Raw genomic sequence first — 22,181 nt, forward strand, 5'->3', positions numbered from 1 at the left:
CCTGTTACAGAGGATGTAGGGACATTTTAGCGGGACCTCAGAGGAGGAGGTCTCTTCGGCAGGAAGAAGGGAAAGGGGAGGATTCCAGGTGGAAGGCACAGAGACAGGAAAGTGTTGTCCACGTTCAGGTGGTGGTTACCATTTCCAGCTTGGTTGGTTGATAGAGGAGAGAATGGTTGAGGAGGTGGGTTTGGGAAGCATTATGGAAGGCCTTAAATGCTGGTTCTATTACATGGGCTATTGAGGGAAAGCATAGGGAAGACAGTAGGGCAGAGACTGTGTCGGTTTTGCTTATTTGCTGTATTCTCAGCAAGTAGCATGGGGCCTGGCAGCAAATGTTCAGTAAATGTTGGTTGAAATGATTTGAGTGGAGAGGGACATGAAGGAGAAGAGGCTGGGTTGAAGAGGTGACATGTACTAGAAAGGAGGAACCCAAGTGACCCCCGGTTCATTGAATGAGGGGTGTGGAAATGAACAGAGAAGGGCCTAAAACACTGACCTCTGCAGACTCTCAGAATCAAGGTACCATTAATAGAAAAAGAGACCTTGGAGGGGAAACTTGGTCTTGATTATGCTAGGGGATGAGGTGCCTAGGGAGGAGGAAGAGTGATACGAGGAAGAAGAGGGAAGGACAGGGAGTTTGTTGCTTCTCCCCTGCCTTCATATCAGCACCTTCCCTTCATCTCCTGCCAAATCTGTTTTCTTACCAAGAACTTCAGGTATTCTTTTTCAGCAAGATTTGTATTTGTGCCTTAATTCTATACCCAGACCACAGTGGACTTTGCCAGGCAGCCCTTTGTGGGCAGTGGTTTTAGGAACTTATCATTTTAAGGAAGGTGTTTGACCTTTGTGTCAGTGTATGAGAGAGATTTTCTTCATCATTTTGCTTGATTACTGCCATTACCTTTATATAGATATAATAGTGGGAGTTTGCAAATTATCTGATTTTGGCTTTTTTCCTTTTAAAGTTTTTTTTGACATTAAAAATAGGTACAGAATCCTTTAAATTACTCATCAGCTATGGAAATTCTGCTCCAGTCATTCTCTTCTTCTGTTGCTTTTTATTTTCTATCATTTGGCCAACAACTGTGAATAGGTCAGTGATTCTTTATCCTTTTTGTGTTGAGAAATTTTATGTAAGCACGAGGCTGAGTCTGTAATTGTCTTGAGAAACTACTATATTTCAATAATTACTCCCATTGTCCATTATGTATGAGCTATATACCAAAATTACAATGGATGCTTTAGTCAATGTGAATTACATGTGTGTGGTTAATTTTCTTTTTTTCCTAATGTGAGGCATATTCTGTGTTTTAAACTTTTTCCTCCTTTAAGACACTTGTCTTAAGCTGCTGTAGTTGAGTGAGAACAACAGTGATAGTAAGGAAAGTTAAGTAAACATGAAATTAAAAAGGCCATAGAGTACATTTTGGTAAACCAAAATACTGCTTGGTGGCATAAAGCCACAGATCCATTCCAGAAAAAAAAAAAAAAAAAAAACATGCGGAAATGTGGTTTTGCTGTCTGTCATGCAGTCTGTTTCAACTGTCAGAAACATACGTTGCTTTATGGGGTATTTTTTTCAAGTCTGACCGCAGCTTTTAATTTCCTTCACTCCACCCACACCTCCCACCTCACCCCCCTGTATCTAGTGCTAATTTATGGGCATTTTAAATGTAATGACATCAACACCAAAAGGGTCAGCAGTTGTGGCAGAAGTTTTTTGTCTTAGGTATGCTAAGTATCACTTCTGTACTTTTGGACACTTTTACCAGAACACAGCAATTGTCCTTGTTTTTGGACTCTTCGATCTAAGTTAAATTGAGATCTTTAAAAGGTGGTTTTGGAATGCTTTTTTCTTTCTTTTTCTTTCCTAAAAAAATAGTATATTCACATTAAAGAGATTTTAGAAAGAAAGAAAGAAAAAGAGTCACCCACAGTCCTGCCACTATGACCTAGGCAGAAGCCGAAGGCTGAGTCTTCACTGTGTCCCCACCAATGGTGTTGTGGCTGATGGAGAATTATGCCCCCTGCCACCCCCAGCGTCGAAAAAAACTGGTCAGGGTTCAAGGGGTAATACATAAAATAAACATAAGTATGTTTTGGTTTCATTTAAAAGTATAAAAGTATAAAAAAGCATATACTAAAATGAAACCTTAAATCTTTAAAATTAGCTTGATTTATTGGTAACTTTACAGTTTCTTCAACTTTTTTTTACGGGCAGCAGAATCCTAGATATTTTTTAGATCTACTCCTATTTCAGCCACTAACTTCCTGTGATCTTGGTAAATCATCCAACTTTTCTGAGTCAGTTCCTCATCTATATCCATAAAACAAGGGAATAGAACTGGATCAGTATGTTTTATAAGATGCTGGGTCCCGGGCTCCCCAGCCTGGGGCCTGGGCATCAGTATTTTTCTAAAAGTTCCAGGGGTGATTCTGTTGTGCAGCTGGGTTGAGAACCAGTGAACCAGAGCAGTGCTTCTCAAACTTTGATGTGCCTGCAAATCACTGGGGATCATGATAAAATCAGATTGTTGCCGCAAGTCTGGAGTGATACTTGATGTTGTCCATTTCTCATGCCCCATTGATGCCCATGCCTCTGGTCCACTGACCATGTTTTAGTAGCAAGGAGCCAGAGACTCTCCAGAATCTCCAAAATTTCTACCAAATCTGTTATTTTTTATTTCCATGGTGTAGTTTTTGTAGTACATGGGAGTCTGTGTGCTGTTTGAATGAGACTCCCCACTTAGGATGTCAAGATTGATAGGTAGTGTGGTATCTCTGCGTAACCTCTCTTTGCTTAAGTTCCAGACAAGCATCTTCGGAACAGTTCAGCAGATGGAAGTAATTTTAATGGTATCTTGCTTAGGTAGCCTGGCTGAGCTCCAGCTGATGTTTGGGGGTTGTTCCATTGCTGCAGAGATGAGGGGCACTTCTCATTTCTCCCCACCTCTGCTCACTGAGACCCCAGTCTGATAGGTACTTAGGCTTCAAATTCTGGCTCCTTTCTTCTCATCCTTCAATGGCTGCCCTGCCTCATATCGTCCTCTAATTCCTGAGCAATATTTTGGGTAAATGGGCAAACAGAATCATGAAGTAGTATATTTTGTTGTAATTTGGTTTCTCCCGTTGGCGCATTCCTTGCAGAAAAAGAAACAAGTTAAAGCAAGGAGAACTCCAATTTTGGAGTGTATTTTGTTGTGAAAGATGTGAAAACATTCTTAAGCTGTAACATTTGTCATGCTCTCCTTTAACCCTGTCATTTAGAAATAAGAACACAGTATATAATTGTGGTATTTTATTTTTGTTTGTTGTTGCACAGCGTCAGACTAGGAGGCAGCATGATCTTGTGGGAAGACCCTGTGGCTGGGGTGTCTGCAGAACTGACTTCTAGACCATCACCTACCCCTTACGTAGTTAAGCGTTACTGTGGACACTTGCGGCTCTACACAGACCAGGCAGGGGATCAGGGAATGCTCCACTTATTGGAGCTGTGTTGGAGAGTGCTGTTGCGTTGAGGGAAAATATCTATCACCTAAACTACCAGGCAATGAGAAGTTACAGTTTGTATCGTAGGAATGTTGCTCTGGAGCAGTGCTACTCAATGTGGTCCATGGACTGGGGCAGGTCCGTGCACTGTTTGCTAAAGGTGGGTGTTATGGTAGGGAGCTTGTACCAGACTATAAATCAATGCACTACTCCCTTCATCAGGAATGTCTTTATTGTTGAAAAAACAAAACTGAGGAACAACAACCAAAAAAAACCTATCTAGCTGAAGTAAACAGTAGTTGACTTAATTCTGGCATGAGCCTATTATCTTGCTGATGGATAACAGTTTGGGGACTGACTACTTTCAGTAGCACTGCTTTAGAATCTTTAATCAAAAGGTTTATCAGGGCTTCCCTGGTGGCGCAGTGGTTGAGAGTCTGCCTGTCAATGCAGGGGACACGGGTTCGAGCCCTGGTCTGGGAAGATCCCACATGCCACGGAGCAACTAGGTCCGTGAGCCACAATTACTGAGCCTGCGCGTCTGGAGCCCGTGCTCCATAACGTGAGAGGCCGCGATAGTGAGAGGCCCGCGCACCGCGATGAAGAGTGGCCCCCACTTGCCGTAACTAGAGAAAGCCCTCACACAGAAACGAAGACCCAACACAGCCATAAATGAATGAATGAATGAATGAATGAATGAATGGATCATCACGTTTAAAAAAAAAAAGTTTATCAGGGTTGTTTTATAGATTAGGAATAGACAAATTGAAGTTCATAAAATGAAAGAAAGTGTAACCCCCAGAATAAAAAAGTAAAAGCAAGTTAGGTGAAAGGTAAGATCAAGTTCGACGTGTGTAAAATATTAAGTCAAGGAGTTTGACACAGTCACAAGAAGAAAGCTGAGAGGCACCGCCTTTTGTGTTTTGGTTAATGCAAAACTCGTTTAAATTCTTCTGAGTACTTCTGACTTCTTAATTTAGTAACTTGCTTTAGAGAGAAGTTTTGTTTTTCATTTTCACCATCTTCCTAATAGAAAGAATGTGTTTTCTGTAAGTCTCACTTAACTGTTACCTGTGGCCTTAAATTGCAAGAAGCTTTGAAGTTGAGCCCGACTTCCCCTCTCCCTCTCCTCCTCTGCCCCCAGCCTCCTATTCTTTACTCTTTACTACTGTATATAAAATTTATTGCATCCAGGGCAAGTATCTGTTTACCAAGAAAAGAGGAAGAGAGATCCTTTGCCAGTAGCGAAACATAAATACTGAGAATGTCTTTTCTGGGTCACAGTGCACGAAACTGGAGAAACAGCAAAATTTCTGGGGCCAGGCCTTTGACCTCATTCCTCTTTTCCATCAGTCGGGAGGCACTGTCCTTTATTATTACTGTGCTGGTGAGTCTGTCCTCCCACCCCGCTTTAGATCTGCAGCCCTTCCCCCATGTAGTATAAATTAGTGAGGGATGTCTTCTTAATTGAGAGACAGGAAGAGCCCTAAGCGTCAATCGATACCTAACAATACAGCTACTCAATTTGTAGCACTATCTAATCTCAGTCTGTCTTAAACCAAACAGTACTACTTACCTTAAGGGATTATATTAATAAGTCTACTCTCATAAATATTTCTGCCAGTGGGATGTGGGGCAGCATTATTCTTCCCGTTTCATGGTTGTAGAAATGGAGTCCCAAATCACTTAGGGTTTGCTTTAAAGTCATGGTTCCGCTGGATTAGTAATTAGAGTTAACCTGGGATCTGGCACTGCACAGTTTATCATTCACAATATCTGCTGTGCTTTGCAGAATGTTCTGCCACTTAAGTCTGGATTCTTTCCTTGCCTTTCCATAACTGTCCCCGCAAGTAAACCTTGAAATCAGCCTTGTGACGTCCCTATCTTAATGAATGGTAGTGCCATGTCCAAGCTTTACATGTTGGATGGAATCATGGATTCCTTACTTCCTTTCATTGTCCAGATCTGTTGACGTCACAGCATGCTGCTGGTTCTCCGTGTGCAGCCTGTCTCCTTTCCTTGCCCTCCCCATCACTCCCCATCACTTTCCATCAGACCCTTGTGGTCATGCTGGGATGGCTGTGCTGGCCTTCTGGCTGATTGCCGTGTCTGCAGCCTTTGCCTTCTCTGCTCCCTTATCTGGGCTTATGGGAGCTCTGGGTACACTTCTGTATCTATCTGTATTGGGTCATTCTTCAAGGGCCCTTCTCCACTCCAGGAAATCTAGCCAGTATTTCCAGCAAGGCTCTCTCCTCTTCTTCTTTTACCCTTGACCTAGGTGATCTTGACCACTCTGCTAAGTAGATGAATCCCCATTTTTTTTCTGCAGCCTGGATCTTTCCTCTGAGACCATTGCATGTAACCAAGTGCTCCTTTCCCTTGAATGTCTCACAAGTACTTAAACTCAACATGTCCCCAAATGACATCCTCCCCCACAAGTCTGCTTGTGGTCCAGAGATCTTTATCTCAGGAAGTGCCAGCAGCATCCACCCGATTTCCCAAGCCAGAAACCCAGAGGGAGGTTGTGATTGCCTTTCCCTCTTGGCTTATTAGCCACACCCAGTCAGTCTTCTGGTCTCTTGGAATCTATTCTCAGCTGCTCCTCCAGCTTTCTGATCATGGTGAATGGCTTAACCAGTTTACTCTTCTGTGGCTTTAATATGGGGACAGAAGTCATCCTCTTAAAATTGTTCTACACTTAAGTGAAATATCTGGCCCAGAGGAAACCATCCATGAACGTTAGGTTGCGGAGGATGATACTGATCATGGTCACGAGTGGTACCTTTAGCCACCACATGGTGAGACATGGTGATGACTCTCTCCACGAGGGATCTGGTTGTCTCCTAACTGGCCTGACCTGGTGGAGATAATCCCGGTACGTTGGGTTCTTCTGGATCTGCTTGTTCAGCCTCATCTTGTCCCCTTTCACTTGTCCCATTTGTAGAATCTGAATGTCCCACGCTGTTGTAGCAGGCTGATCCTTTTTTGGAATGTTCTTGCCCTTTCCCCTGCCACTCTCTCCTTTGTCTAGCAGACTCACTTCACCCTCAGTTACTCAGGGAAACAGTGTCTCCTGTTAAGCATTTAAAAATACCTTGCATTTTGTTTTTTTCAGTGTCTGTCTCATTTGTTAGATTATGGGCTCTATAAATCCTGTCTTGTTCCCCTACTCTTTTCTCAGAGGGTAACATAGTGCCTGGCAGTATAGAGAAAAGTATTGAAAAACTGTGGAGTTAATATGACTAACATGATGTTGCTCTCTCCCCAGAGCCTCTGTAATGACTTCAGCAAGAAGGGGTTTCTTCCGCTCTCCCCCTTGCATTGCTCGGGCTCCTCTGTGTACCACCTAGGTACCACGTGCTGTCCGTTATTGTGTTTATTTCCATCTAGTCTTCCGCTATACCAGATTATAAAAACTTCAAAGGGTCCAGATTAATTTGGCATTCACCTCTGATTCTACCATAGCTCCTAGCTTAGAGTCGGAGTGAATGAATGAGCTGATATCTGAAAATGTCTTGTTGAATTTCCTACGTTTGTGGTGCTATGGGAATTCATATTGTTCCTATTCTGAAATTATCTTTCATCCTCCATCTTTCCTCTTGCGGTATGTTTTGTGGTTATAAATCTCTTCTGCCCTTCCACAGCCACTCAAATACAATCAGTGACAAAAGGGGGTGGAGAGCAGAAATGCCCTGGAGTGTCTTGACCTCCTGTCTGGTATTTATCACAGCTTTCCTAGGAATTGTCCTTGATAGGTCCTTGCTGCCTTCCAAATAAAGTTCAAGCTCTCTAGTGTGGCATTCAAGACCTTCCACCATATGACCCCTGTGAACCCTTTCTGTCCTTATTTTCCACTGTTTTTTCATTGCATGCATCCTGTGCTCCATCTTAATGGCTTTCAGTCCTGCCTGTACATTAGAATCACCTGGGGAGCTTTAAAATAAAATGCTGACGTGTGGGTTCTACCCTTGGAGAGTATGAGTTCATTGGCTTGGGGTGAGGCCTGGGCGTTGGTGTTTGGGAAGGATTCACTACTAATGTTAGTGTAAAGCCAGGGCTGGAAACCATTGACCAGCTCAATGTTTCCCATGAAATATAATCTCCTCTAAGAGCGTTGAGAAGAAGGGGTTCCATAGGCAGAGAAGTTTGATTAGTACTGCATTTTTATGTACACTTTTTCAAAGATTTATTACATTGTCAATTGAGAGGCTGTGGGATGTCAGCAGCAAAAGAATCGTGTTTAACTTTGTTTAAGCTCTGCGAGGTCATCTGACCAAGGAGCTCTTTATGTATATAATACTTGTTAATGACTCTGCAGAACTTAGTATAGAACCTGCTTTGGGTGATGCTGCTTCCAGCCACATTTCAGCTTTTAAGTCACTTCTTTATTTGTCTTTCCTTGATCATCTCATCCAAACCAGATCTCTCTGCCCCAGGCTCTTCTCTTCAACCCTCCATTTTATCTTTTTCATAGCACCTTTCAGCATCTGAAATTCCTCTTCATATATGTGTATGTTTGCTTCTGTCTCCTTGCCCCTACAGTGTGAACTCCATGACAGCAGGGACTTACTTGTCTTGTTCACTCCTGTGTCTCCAATCCCTGTGTCAGCACCTAAAGTAGGCCTGACAGATAGTAGGTGCCTGATAAATATTTGTTGACTGGACAGAAAGGCAGTATTATGTTTGTGGTTTTGGCTTTTCCTAAGGTTCACATGTTGAAAATTTTTAAACTGCCTGCACAATAAAAAGAAGCTTGATATACATTTTAAAAGTAACTAGGAATATAGGAGCACAAATAGATGACAGTAGTGTTCCACACCTTTAAATTTCTCAACTGCCTAATGAAGTATTAAAGAAGGAAACAAGCAGAGGTAGATGTGAGCCTGATGATAGGGAAAATGCTATTATTTTTCTGATTATAGAGAGCTCTTAGTCTGTGGTATGGGATTCCTTTTTTAATTTCTTAAGCAGCCTGTGACAGGCAGCTTCTCCTAGTGTATAGGAGTCGTACCTGTGTGAGTCACTAAAGAGTTTGGGTGAGGAATCAGTGAGTGATAGTGGACTTTTGTGGGGCGTACACTGCACCCATGACAGAAAAACTCCACAGAAACAGGCAAGGAAGTAGTATATTCTAAGTAAAGGCTTCCTAATTATTAGAACCCTCTTACAGTGAGCGTATTCACACAGGTTTGTCTGGGGTTGTGGAGAGTGGATTTGCGTATCTAAATCCATACGTGGGATCCCATGAGTGTGGTGCTGCAGCGATTCCTGGACCTTGTTTGGAAGGGATTCCAGTGGCATATTCTGCCTAGGGGTCCTCATGCTGTGGCTGTGCCTGTCGCTCCCCAAGCCTGCCACTAAATGTCCAGGTTTTGAGCAGGGTTGATATGCCCGAGCTGGTCTACACTTGAGCTCATGTGTGTAACCCCTGTGACCCACTACACCTGGAATTGTCAGGAATCGCTCTTCCCGTGAGACCTGTGAGGGGTGCTGGTCCCTGGCTAGGGCCTGCTCTTCAGCCGTTACTGATTCACTCTGGAGATCCCGTTGGGGAGATTTATCATGACTCACCATACAAGGTGCCCTCCCAGTGTGCCTTCTAACAAATACTCCAATTCCAGTGGGTCAGGTGATCACAGTCTGGTGAATAATCTTGGGAAGGAGGTTGAGTGGCATCTCCTTTGTATTTCGCAAATGATCTTTTAAAACATACGTCCTGCCATGGTTTCAGAATGGAAGCTTTAATCATTTACTTATCAGTCAAGAATTGTCCAGAGTGGATTATTTGCATTTGCTTTTGTGGCCCACTGTAATTACTTATTATTCTTTTTGAGCAGTATGGCATCCTAAATGCTAGAAAAGATGTTGTTGGAGAGGTAAGCAAACCAAATCAGTATAAGCAGGTCTTCTAGACAGGTATTCCTTTATGGGTGAAGTGCTATAACTATTCCCAAGCAGTTTTAGCATGCTTGCAAAAGATTTCAGGAGATTTGTGGCCCACTGTAATTACTTATTATTCTTTTTGAGCAGTATGGCATCCTAAATGCTAGAAAAGATGTTGTTGGAGAGGTAAGCAAACCAAATCAGTATAAGCAGGTCTTCTAGACAGGTATTCCTTTATGGGTGAAGTGCTATAACTATTCCCAAACAGTTTTAGCATACTTGCAAAAGATTTCAGGAGATTCCAACCACTGAACCTGGACTGCAGTTTCTTCTGGTCATTCAACAAATATTTTTGAGTGTCTTCTACATACCAGGACTGGGGTATCTCTGCCCTCATTGAGCCTCCATTCTCTGTAACCTTGCTGCAGACCTAATGTTGGTCTGCAGACCGCTAGTGCCAGTGTCACTTTGGAGTTTGTTAGACGCGTAGACACTTAGGCCCCACTCTAGGCTGGATTTTTAACCAGATTCCCAAGTGATTAGCATGCACACTAAAGTTTGAGAAGCACTACGCTAGTACATGTAAACAAAAACATAGGTGAGGTAATTTCAGGTGATTATGAATGTTGTGAAGAAGACTGTAATGGTCTGGAGAGTGACAGGGAGAAGGAAGGAGTCCCAGAGGATGGTGCGTGAAGTTGTCTGAGGAGGGGTCCTGTGGACTGAGCCTGAAATGATGAGTAGGCAGTGAGCCATGAGGAGGTCTGGGGGAGGTGGCTCCGGGCAGAGGGACTCTCCCTTATCCTTGCCAGGCTTCGTTCACCCCCATTTTTGGATGCCAGGGTCAGATCTCTGGCGGGCCCTGTGGATGCACTTGCCTGCTGTGCCAGGACCTGTATGGTAGGGCACATGTTGGGCAGGGCGGTATAAGTGCAAACAGCAGAAGAGCAAAACTTTGCTTTTGAAAAGAGCTGACTGTTTTATTAAACAGAGAAAACAGTTGAAGGGGATGGAAGGGTACCTTGGCAGTGATGGCTTCAAAGAGGTGACATTTTATATAATTGGGAGGAGGAAGAGGAAACAATAGAGGTCTTTCTAGAATTGAAAGGATGAGAGAAAAGGAAGTGCTGAGGAATATGGATGTAGATGAAGGTTTGTTGAAAAATGGAGATAAACAAGAAGGAAGTAGACAAGGAAGCCTTTAGCCCAACCTAAGAGTATAAACTGAAAAGTAGAGCATGGCCCTCAGTGTATGAAAGGTGGCTTGTTGCTTTCCTGGAGAATACGTGTCCTTGATGAGAACTTGGTAAGACCCTTTATTGTTTTTGTTTTCTTTTTGGTTTTATTCCAATATTCACATTCCTCTGTTTTCAGATTTTTCTCACGTACATTTAAATCATTATACATCATTTTGGGGGGAAATCAAGGTGAATGATCTTTGCCTACTATGGGCACAAGGAATATTTGTGCCCTCCAACCATTGCTGAGAATGAAAATGCTTAATTGTAAATCCTCATTCAAGGCACCTGTACATTTATGTCAGTAGGAAAGAGTAGGGCAGAAAAAAAAAAGAAGAAGAAAGCGATTCAGAGACGGAGAGAGAGAGAAGAGAAATCAGAAAATAGCTGGCAGGGCTTGCTGGGTGATACACTGGCCCAGGAGTGCTGAGGAAATGAGCATGTGCAGAGCTCTGAGTGTCTTGGTATTCGGTCATCAGGTTCTCTGACCAGCTCCACCTGGTTCTGCGGAGGCTGGGGTTAAGTCCACCAGAGAAAGGCGTTTGCTTTCCCTACTCCTGACATCCCACTTTTCCCTCGCATCCTTTTTTCCATTTTCCTTGCCCCACCCCTCTGGTAGAGCTGAGTATAACCTTACCATTGGTTCCAGTGTTTTTCAGACTTGAGAACCAAAATGATTTGACCTTGGGGTATTAATTGGATGTCTGTCAGGCAAAATGACTGTCATTCTCAACCGTGATAAAATATCACTCTTAACATTTGGAACAGTAGTTAAACACAATGACCAGAGCCCGGAAGATGTAGGTAGGATAATAGGCAAATATCTGGAAATTCCCTTAAAGACCTTCTAGAAAGCTCAAGAGGTGAGAGGAAGGGACCCTGTTTTCTAACCATTGCAAAAATGCTTCAGTAAAATACAGCTTCACCTTTGGGGATAGATGGAAATAGTTTCATGAAATGTAGGTATTCTGTGATACTCTTTGGGAAAGACATCATCCTGCGTGTTCCTACAGTAGCACCACGAACAGTAGCACCTGAATATCTTGTTAGGACAAACAAGTGGGATACCTCAGTATATGCAGTTAATAACTGCATGCTGGGCACTTTAAAAGCACAATTGGCATGCAGTAAAGTAGCATAAACATGAGTTCAGAACACAAAGCAGATTGACATTGCTTGAGATATTACAATCAGTAGAATCATTGCTTTAGTTCAACTCACCAGGGGAGTGGGAGTGGATTAAAAAAAAATGGTTGAATATTGGCACTTTCATATCATTCAAGGTAATACTAATTGAGTACTCCGAGACAGTACCTCTTTCTTGTGAGAGGAAGTGGGATGATGAGAGCTTTTACAGATTGTCTTAATAAATCGCAAAAAAAAAAAGTCTTAGTAGTTTGAATCAGTCCTTTAGGGAACTCACAGATGTCCTATTACATTGATTCTTACAATGTTACTACTTCATTTTATTGCTTTATTAAGCAGTATAAAATATTTTGTGCAAAATAATCACCTGTACCAAAATAACTTAGGCATCTGGTTTACCAGCTTCCTGGCAATGCTTGACAATACCTTTGATCTAAATCTCTAAGCCTTATTCCAGTCTGGCTTTTTAAAAAAATGCATACAATTAATTTTATTTATTACATGTTCTTACCTCTTTTGTCCAGTTGAAATTTGATGACAAGATAAAAACTGAGTTCTCAGTTTAGAGAAATAGTACTACTTGAATATTTTTTCCTGTGTGTAGTCTGGATTTTTATTAAGTTGGGAAGAATTTCTCATTAGTCTTGTGACTTTTTAATCTCTGGACAGGCAGGATCGGTTCCAGAAGTTGTACTGTTTCTCAGATAATTTGGAACAAATCAATAACAAATCAAGATGTTTTTGGATTGAAACAAAAAATTGCAGTCTTGGTTCTGTAGTGGTAAAAGGGGGTTGAAGGAGAGGGTTGCAAGATTTATTTGTACTTATTCTGAAAAGCATTTCAGAATAAGTGGGAAGTTTTTGGTGTTTGGTGTTTCTTCACTTTTTGGTGTTTAAATAATAATAGATGGGTGTATGTTCTTGATAAAACACTTAATACAATAAATAGATTCATCTTAAAACATTTTTCTGGCAAAGAAACTGCTGTATAAGAACAAATCAGTTGTGAAATGTTATTCTTCAAGAAAATTTTACTGAAACTATAATAGGTTTTTTGCCCCTCCCTCCCACCCCATTGGCTACTGAAATGGTTTCCTAGTAATGTTTTGTTACTCTGTTTTATTTCAACAATACTATATAGTAGTGTTGTTCCTATCTTGATGAGAGAACAAAAACGCAAACACTTTTTAAACGAACAATTGCTTTTGATACTTGTCTTTGATAAAGTAATCTGTACTTTCTCTCAAGTTTATTATGTCATTAAAATAAAATTTATTTTTTAAGGAAATCATAGGTGGAAATAATCAAAATAAAAATTAGATTTTTTATTATATTAGGACTATTTGAGGGGATGTAATTAAATAAAAGTGTAGGCTTAACTAGTTTTTTGTCTTACTTAAATAACTAATTTTTTACAAGTAATAAAGAAAATATCCGATATTGTGTGCTTTAGTTTTTGTTACTTTTTAATGAAGGGATTGAATTGTGGCATTCTTTAAAGTGTGTGACATTACTTTCCCACGATGCAAGGTAGTTAATCAGTTTTGCCATGATTCTTGAGTTGGGGTGTGAAGAAAGAAGGGGTAAATGGTTTTTCTCGCTGTTTCTCCATTTCACCACTTGACTGGTCGTGCTGGTAGTCTGCTGGCCGTCACCACTTCGGGGTTGGTGAGTCTGTCAGCGTTCATGTGCCGGGTGTCAAGTGCATAACCAAGGGATTTCATAGACGCCTTTTTTGTTAAGTTGCCTTTTTCTAAAAAATTTTGCCCAAACAGGTTTTTTGTTTTTTAAGTGGAATGGTCATTATTTTTATTGGTTCTTTTTATTGGAGGGTGGCATAAAAGAGGGACATTATAGAAGGAGGAAGTAGAATGGTAGTGCCTTGAGGGTAGGAAAATACTACGTGTGGGACTTTTTTCTTTTTAGTGAATATATTGATGGATCGAAGAAAACGTAATAGAAGTGTCAAAATTGTTAATGTATTTAACAAACGATGGCTGCAAAAACAATCATTTTGTTATATTTTGGCATGAACAATTGTTTTTTTATGGAGGCCATTAATCCTATTTTGGAATATCATGGGCATCTGAAGGCAATAGTTAGCGGTTCCATAAAGCATTGAATACCATGATAACATCCAGTAACCCTCACAGCAGTATTTCAGAATCTCTGCCTGTTTAAATGGGCTGTGAATGTACTTGCTCGGGGATGCATGAGCCACATCGCCTATAAATTTGATTGGAAGCTACAGCACTGGCGTAGGCTGATGGATAGCAGATTAGAGCCCTGATTAACCATGTGATTCGAAGACTGGGAAATATATTGTCTAAGCAGGATTCATCAGATGCAATCAGAATTTCAAGTGGTCAGATGAAATTCAAATGTGCATTGTGGCTTTTCCTCCCCTGGTGCTTTTCCTCCTAGGTTGCCTTTTTTCCCCCTCTCTTTCCCCAAAGCTGAAAAATACTTCTTTGATGAATCTGCTCCTTACCCTAAAGCTGTCTGTCTGTTATTCATCAGAAAGCAGGTCGCAGTTCAGTGAGCAGAAGAAAAGATTTTAATAGAAGCTGTGCCAAGGGCTGTAATGCATCATTTTAGGGCCCTAATTACATTACAATGACAAATATCAGTGGTGACAACAGCAATAACCTACATCCTTTAATGGCTGTGCTGGAAAAGGAGTTTGGGCCCCAGCCATTAGATTAGACTCAGTTTCAAAACATAGGCCATTAGAAGTGTGTGTCCACAGTATTATTGGCTGATCGCTGAAGCCCAGTGGAAAGGCCTGTAAATAAATGATGCCTCCCTAAAGCTGGGTCCTATGGGACAAAAGAGGCAAAATTAGATGCCCATGGAAGCAGCAGTGTTTCCGAGGCAACTTTAGCTTTCAAAGTGAGGAATGACCCGCTTAATTTTATGAAATCACACACACACACATCCTACCCCCCTGCTGCCAATTAGCCTGACCAGGAAAATCCGTTGGTGTGACAACTTAAAGAAATTAAGAAGTCTTTTAGACAAAAGGAGACCTTTAAAGAAAAAGTTTGGAAGGTTTCTACCCCCTTTTTTCTGTTATGTATGTATCTTAACATACATGAATCAATAAAACGACTTTTTGGCTTTTCTACATCTATTTTTAAGGAAATGTAGTTTTTTTTTTTCATAGTTGCTCAGACTTAACATGGCCTAGGCTGCACATTAAAGGAGTCAAATAAGTACCTCTTGGTCTTTATTTTGACAGATGAGTGAGTTTCCTTAGAGTAGTTTTTGTTGCCTGGGTTATGTAGGCAAACTAGAGAAATCAGTTTTCTTATGTGCCCACACATTTTTCAACCCTCCTAGCAAGGGACTATTTTATTTATGTAAACAACATAATGAGGGAAATATGCTTGGCAGATGGTTCTAAGCATTAGAATCATCAGTTTGGTTTGCCCCAAAGTGTCTCATTATCTTTTATTCTCTCCCCATCCACCTCTGCCTACAAAAAGCTTAACAACCAAATGCCTCTGAGACTGGTGCTTTCAGCCTTGTGCATGCTGCTCTATTTTCTCAGCTCGCACTGGAATTTCACCCTGTAACCACTGTGGTATGTTCGGTCCAGGTGGAGAGTGGTTTGGTGATTCCCATTGCAGCTTTTCATGGTGGTTTGAGCATTCTTAAAGGATAGCTAAATGCTCCACGGGGCCAGGGCAGTAAATTAAATCAGGTCAGCACAGTTGGGTCCTTATTCACTGCTGCTTATTGGTACTGGGTTTTTGTCCATCCTGTTAGGAATGCAGGCTGGAAGGGAAAGCTTAGGTTTGAAACTTCATGGTGAATTTGTGTTTTCTCTTGGCTGGCAAAGTTTTTAAGGTGCTGGTATTTAAAAGATTGCATAGCCACAAAGTCAAAAGGGTTGCTGATGAAAGAAGGAAATCTAGATTGCGCAAGTGGCGTGTCGCTGTCATTCTGGTAATGACTTGGCAAGAAAAGGAGAATTTTTGTCCTCCTATAAAATGAGGAACTGACCCTGGGTGGAATTTATATTAAGAATGTCTCAGGAATAGTCATTGCTTTATGTTTTCTGTCTCCCGTCACTTCTCGCCTCTCCTTTTTCCCGCTCCATCATTAAAAAATAAGCTGTTTTGATGGATGTTAACTAAACTTACTGCAGTAATCATTTCACAGTATATATGTAAGTCAAATCATTACGCTGTACACCTTAACCTTATAGAGTGCCATATGTCAATTATATCTCAATAAAACTGGAAAAAAAGTTTTTTTGTGTGTATGCGTGTAAAAACCCTGTTGTCTACGTGTCACGTACTGAAGTATATAAGGAGCCACCTGATAATGTAAATTACGGTGGAGATCAGTGAAGTTCTGGGTAGCTTTTTAAAGAAAACATACTGGTGGCGTTTCTTTTTTTTTTTTTTTTAAACTTACTGTAGAATCCTATTTGTCTAAAATTTCAACACTTACCAAATTAATAGAGAATAAGCTCTATTATCTGACATTATTGGGACTTTTGCAGATCTATAGTACAACGGTAATTAATGTTCCCAAGGTTAGTCACCATATATAAATAATTGCTTTCTGCTAAGTATAGGAGGATTTTAGCATGTTCTAAACCTCTGCACACTGAAAACCCTAGTGGGACACATTTGGAAATTTTAATGGTTAACAAAAACATGCCATTTCCCAACAGTTTATAACTGAGGATCTGAAGTAGTCAACTCACCTGAGTTGGTTGGGTGCTGTTCTTTAAGGAGGTTGGGGACTCGCTCATGAAATCTCAGTGCCTGTGTTTAAAGCAAAGGCTGCAAATGTCGAACTCCAGTGAGTTATTAGGTGAGGGAAGTTGGGGTGTAGGGAAGAATGTATCTTTAACATCTAAACTTAAAAAACGCAAGGTTTTATGTAAAACCACATTAGAATGAACAAGGGTCCCGTTGAAGGCTTCTGAAAACAGATTTCCAGTCATGAAAATTAAATTCCTTTTTATGTTGTCCTGGTGCTTGAAGGTTGACTTTTTAAGATGAATGCTGGTTAATAAATTGTGCTATTAATGTGGCACTGTTGTCACTGCCTCCTTTTAATGGGCTTGCTGATGAGAGTTTTCCTCTTCCTTAGGAAATCCGCCAGCCAGAATATAAAGTGTGTTTTAATATCATCCTGTTAATATTTCGGGAATTTGTAACCAGCTGACTGTTCTCTTTATTGCTTTCCTTTCCTTTTTTTTTTTTTCTTTTCTTTTCTTTGCAGGCAGAGATTGTCAAGAGGCTGAATGCTATCTGTGCACAAGTCATTCCTTTCCTGTCCCAAGAGGTAAGGCAGTTGGTTTCAAGCATTGGGCTGGAAGGTACCATTTTAGTGGTTTTGCAGATAAAACTGACTCCTTGGCCTTGTCTGTCTCTTGGTGTTTGTGTTGCACATTTCTAAGATACAGTGTTCGCATTCCAACTTCTACACCTTATTAACATTCAGTGGAATATAATTGTGTTTATATAATGGAGTATTTTCTAATGTGCTAAGCAAAATTCAGTTGTTAAATCTTTTGCTGTCATTGGACTGTGTAGTGTTGCTCAGAACTACGACTTTGTCATAATGGCATCTAATAGGGGAGATTGAAAAATTGCCCAGAAGACAAGAGCTTGTTCTATACTTTTGTCACTGGGCATTAAGAGTTGCCAGAAGATATATCAAACAGAAAGCCTTTACATAGTAAACAAACTGATGTAACTTTTGGCTAGGGACTTCTAAAAAGTTACTTCTTATTACCTGATGAAGTCTTTATATTGTGGGTGCATTTGGGAAAAAGACACAAAAGATGGACTCAGTGGACTCATTTCTCCGAGTACCACGGACTTCACGCCTTGCCAAGCCCCCACGTGCCACTCACTTTGCTTTCTTCTGCTCCCACTAGTGGAAGTGTGCACGCTGCCCACAGGTGCGCACGTGGTGGAATGAGGAGGTGCATTTCTAGTGCATGGTGGCTTTTTTTTTTTTTTTTCCCCTCCTCTGCTTGCTTGCTTGCTTGCTTGCTTGCTTTTAGTACTTACAAAGTTTAGGTGCACCAGCTGGAGAGAGTTTTTGCTTCTGGACTACTGAATCCTTCATTTGCTCAGGTAAGATCAGCTGTGAGAAGGAAGAAGCTAATAAATGGAATAGCTGCACGTCTTGCAGCCACAGTGCTTGGTGTTGTGGGCTGGAAGGCACCGAGGCACTTCCCTCCTTCCCTTCAGTTGTGTCACTGCTTTTCAGGAGAACAGTTCACCCGCCTGCCTGCCAGTGGGCATGCGCTGAGGTTAGCATGCGGCCGGTATTTGAGCGTTCATGTGTGTTATAGATATGTGGATCCCTATCTGACTTCTTATTTGGTCTGAGCTGGGTTAGACCTCAGTAACCATGAGGAACTTTCATGGGAATATATCCTTTGGGGGCGCTCATATTCACAAGCCACGGACCTAAGTTAATATCCTGAACTCAGATGCTCTTCTGGATCACTAACAACAAAGGATGTCTTTCTCGTCCTTTAGCTGTGACCACAAAACCACCACCCACTATATTCCCATTTACCTGTTTCTACTCAGGATTTGCTTGTTGACTAGATTACATGGAGTGCTGAAGGAGAGTCAAGGGGCCTGTTTGCATTTCTTTAGGAAGTCTGGCTGCCCTTTGCCTGATCCAGACTAGCGTGTGTTTCTTCTTACTTTAAGCAGCTCTGCTTTATGGGGGTGGTGAATGGGAAGGATGTGTAACCCACCATGCTGTGACCAGGCTGAGGTGTTGTTCCCCAAGGCAGAGGGAAAAGGAAAAGTTTGAATTTTCTCTGGGGTGGTGTTAGATTTTAGGCTTCTGAAGACACAGACTCCTACACATAATCACCAGTACAGCTTATTCCCACGGCATTTTTGCAGGATCTGTGGGGTAATGTTCAGATGTGGGAGGAGATCTTGGGGTGTCGGTGGAGCTAGTTGATTTGCCAATAGGTCGTTTTCCCACCTGAGTTATGTTGTTTGTGTGAGCAGGCCCGGTAGGAACAGACTATGTAATGGTAGTGGTGCTGAGCAAGGCGGGACTAGAATTAATTGGCTAAGGAGGTCGTACCCTGTAGAGGAAAGCCGTGGGGAGACACGGGCAACTCCTTTTCTGCCTTCATCTGGGAGGGTAGGCATCATAATCTCACTACTCACTGTTTACTTCCCCGATACTTTTGACGTTTCCTGGTTGAAATCCCTGACACGTGTAGTGGATGACCTGTGTCATGGTTTTCTAAATCCTGATGCTGTGTATATCTTTTCTTCTGCTTGCTTTGGATTTAATTGGCTCTTCTATTTTTTAGTTTCCTAAGGTGTGTGTATATCTTTTAATGTGTGGGCCACAGACACGTTAGTTGCCGTCCAGTCCGGGCCTCTCGGATGTTTTGTGTCTGCACGCGGCCCACCTTGTTTCCTCTTCTGGGCATTCTGTGAGCATCGCACTACTTGCCTCTACCCTGAGGCAGATGGACTGTAGTCTGGAGGGAGGGCAGGAGGCAGGTTATTGGAGGAAGATGAATTCTATTTCCTGTCTCGTCAGAGACGTGCAAAATCACTGTTGCGTGGCTGCAAGCGTCACTTGGTGCTAGGACTGAAGGCTCTTAATCTGATCTTTTAACACCGGCTCTCTGTGTGACAGTCTCACTGCCAGAAGGGCAGCTGCGGCATTAGAATTTATTTTAAAATATTTTTATTTAAAAACTAAATGATTGTATTTAGAAAAAAAGAAAAGCATTTCCTGAAGACTAGTGCATAAGCTACAGGACAGTGGTCGGAGGGGTTTTTTGGAGTTTGGCAGGAACAAGAAGTGAATTTACAGACATCTAGATAAGTCTATTTTTAATTTAGCTCCCATGTGCTGACTAATGTACCTGCTTAATATTGCTTGTGTCTAGTGTACCACAGTTTCTAAAATTAAAAAAATATGTACTGAATGACAACTGTTGAATAAATTTAGTTTTAACTGCAAGACATGTTTTTGGGAAGTTAAGTTGTATAATTGTAGCTCAAGGACTCGAAATGTGTCTATGTATGTAACATCAGAGAAAAGTATTTTCCCATTAGATTTCACCAAAACACTTAAAAAAATTATAGCCAATATCTATTTTAGTGATGTGCTTATTATTGCACTTGTGTACAACTACTTCCAAAGTCCCAGGCATTAAACAAAGATATTGCCAACTCTTTTCATTAAGTGAGTAACTGTCACTTACAGTTCTCAAAATTTCACAGGATCCTTAAAATCAGGATTTAGAGAAACCTGGTGAGTGAGTCCTCACCTGTCTGGAGCTGTTCTTTTCTCCCACTTTCTTTTGGCTTCTAGGGATGGGTAAGACTTTTCTGAATTCTGCTGCCCTCAGATTTCTTCTGTAAAAGGCAAATCTCAAAGTAGTAAATGGGAAGTTCTTCTCTGTCTCACTTCAGGTCTCGTTTGCTGAGGAGGAACTATACCAACTTCCTGTTGGCAGTTCCCTAAGCAAGAGATGGCCAGGGATGATGACGGTCACATCTGGGTCGAGTCCTGGCTTCCCTGTTAAAAATTGCATGGCTTACTGTAACCTGCTTAAGCTGGGTGACCTTTAGCAAGTGATTTGCCTCTTTAAGCCTCAGTTTCCTCATCTGTAGGATGAAGTAAATAATAGCATGGAACGCATAATGATTGCTGTGAGGATTCCCTGGGATTGTCTGGTGCAGCTTAGCACGTAGTAATGAGCGGCTCCTGAGGTTGGCTGGCAGTAGTACTAGCTGCAGCAGCAGCTGAGAAGCCCAGAGTTCCCTTCTGAGAGGACCTGGAGCCAGCCCTCCCTCCCCTTTCTAGTCATTGCCCTTTGGAAGAGCGTGTATTGTTTACCTTCCTCTCTGATGTGCTTATAGGGGGGAAAAAGTATCAATTAAAACAACCCAGGGCTGTGAACTAGCTAAAAATCTCCATGAGGCATATTAGGTAGCCTCAAGGGTGATTCTCTTCTAGCTCCCAAAATTAATTTTCCAATTTAGCAAACGCCCGTCTCTCCCCAACCAGCAAGCAAAAGATCCAAAACGTGACAACTCTTCAAGGTGTTCACGCTGTAGAGTTTGCCTCAGAAGACACCATGATTTTGGATGGGGTCTGTGTTCTACACACACTGTGATCTAAAAACACAAATTTCTCAGTCTAGTTGGGGGACTGGCTGTTTTCAAAATACCTGGTGGCTTAGTTGGAGTTAGTTTTGTCTTTACAAGTAGTTTCTGTGGATGGGCTCTTCGTCAGCGATTTCAGGATATAGCGTGTAGACGCTTAGACCTTAGTGAGCACTCAGCAGAATTGAAGGATGCCAGTAAGTACTGACTTATCTCCAGTGCCCCCTAGCCCCCCTTTCCAGGAACATAACCTTTAGGGCGATTCTAATGTAGATTGAAAACTATGCACCACTTGTTACACCCTGGCAGCAAGGCACAAGTGTTCCTGCTAACTTGGAATCAGACCAACTCTGCATCTTACTGGCTTTATATTGGGAAGGTTGATCTCTGAGTTGTAATATTCCTGTAGATGGTGAGAGTATCCCCATTTTTACAATGTGTACTATATGTATTAAAATGTAAAACACTTTGGATAGTAAATGCCAGTTTTTGTTGTTGTTGTTTTTAACCTTTTCTGAGAAATGAATTTTATTCCAGCTTATTTTGGGTCCCAAGACATCTGGAGAGGAGGGAGGGAGTCGGTAAAAAAACTGGGAAGAGTTGAAGGTAATATTTGTGAATGGGCGGGCTGGCTGGCGGTCTTCCTGTGAAATAAGCTAGGCTCGCAGCTCCAGGGGATGCTTGCAACAGTGCGTGGTTAGCTCCACACAGATGATCTTTCAGAAGGGTGGGAATATTTTATATTTTTTGGAAAGCCTGTAAGTATTGTCTTATCCTGCTAGATTAAGCATTAACTAAATGTTGGGCACTAGCTGAGGGTCTTACTTAGAGGACAGTTGTGCTTTTTGAGGACAGTTGTGCTTTTTGTACTTTTTTTCCCTTGGGTTATAAAATAGTTTAGTTTTGAGATGGGCAGGGTATGGTTTGTGGTGACTAACAAGATTTTCTTAAGACGTTTGAGAACTTCAAGCCCCTAATAGGCTGTAGGTCAGTAATGTATTACATGATGGTGACGTATTACGTGATAATTTAAAGTCTTCTTTCCTCAGAGTACCATTTGCATTTTTCAGAAACTTGCTGCTCCCCTAACAAGGAGCAGAGTCCATTGGAAGAGTTATGTTATGTGAGGCAGTGTGATAAGAGCCTGAGGTCAGGCAGATTTGGGACCAAATCCTGGCTTAGCCACTTGCTTCTTTTATCATATTGAACACAATACTTTATTTTTCTGGGCTGCGGTTTCCTCATCTGAAAAATGGGATACCTGCACCATGGGGTTGTTATA

General features: G+C 41.6%; 1 protein-coding gene across 5 annotated transcripts in view; it reads left to right on the top strand.

Moving 5' to 3' along the window:
- The window catches only part of TLE4 (TLE family member 4, transcriptional corepressor), a 147,920-nt gene that overhangs the window by 17,072 nt on the left and 108,667 nt on the right, over positions 1-22,181 (top strand). For all 5 annotated transcript variants that reach the window (XM_059924964.1, XM_059924968.1, XM_059924965.1 and 2 more), the window contains exon 5: positions 17,004-17,066. In XM_059924964.1, coding sequence (XP_059780947.1) covers positions 17,004-17,066 — 63 coding nt within the window. The remainder of the gene's footprint in view (positions 1-17,003; positions 17,067-22,181) is intronic.

This window comes from Balaenoptera ricei, chromosome 6 (genome assembly GCF_028023285.1).
Source record: "Balaenoptera ricei isolate mBalRic1 chromosome 6, mBalRic1.hap2, whole genome shotgun sequence".
NCBI lineage: Eukaryota > Metazoa > Chordata > Mammalia > Artiodactyla > Balaenopteridae > Balaenoptera > Balaenoptera ricei.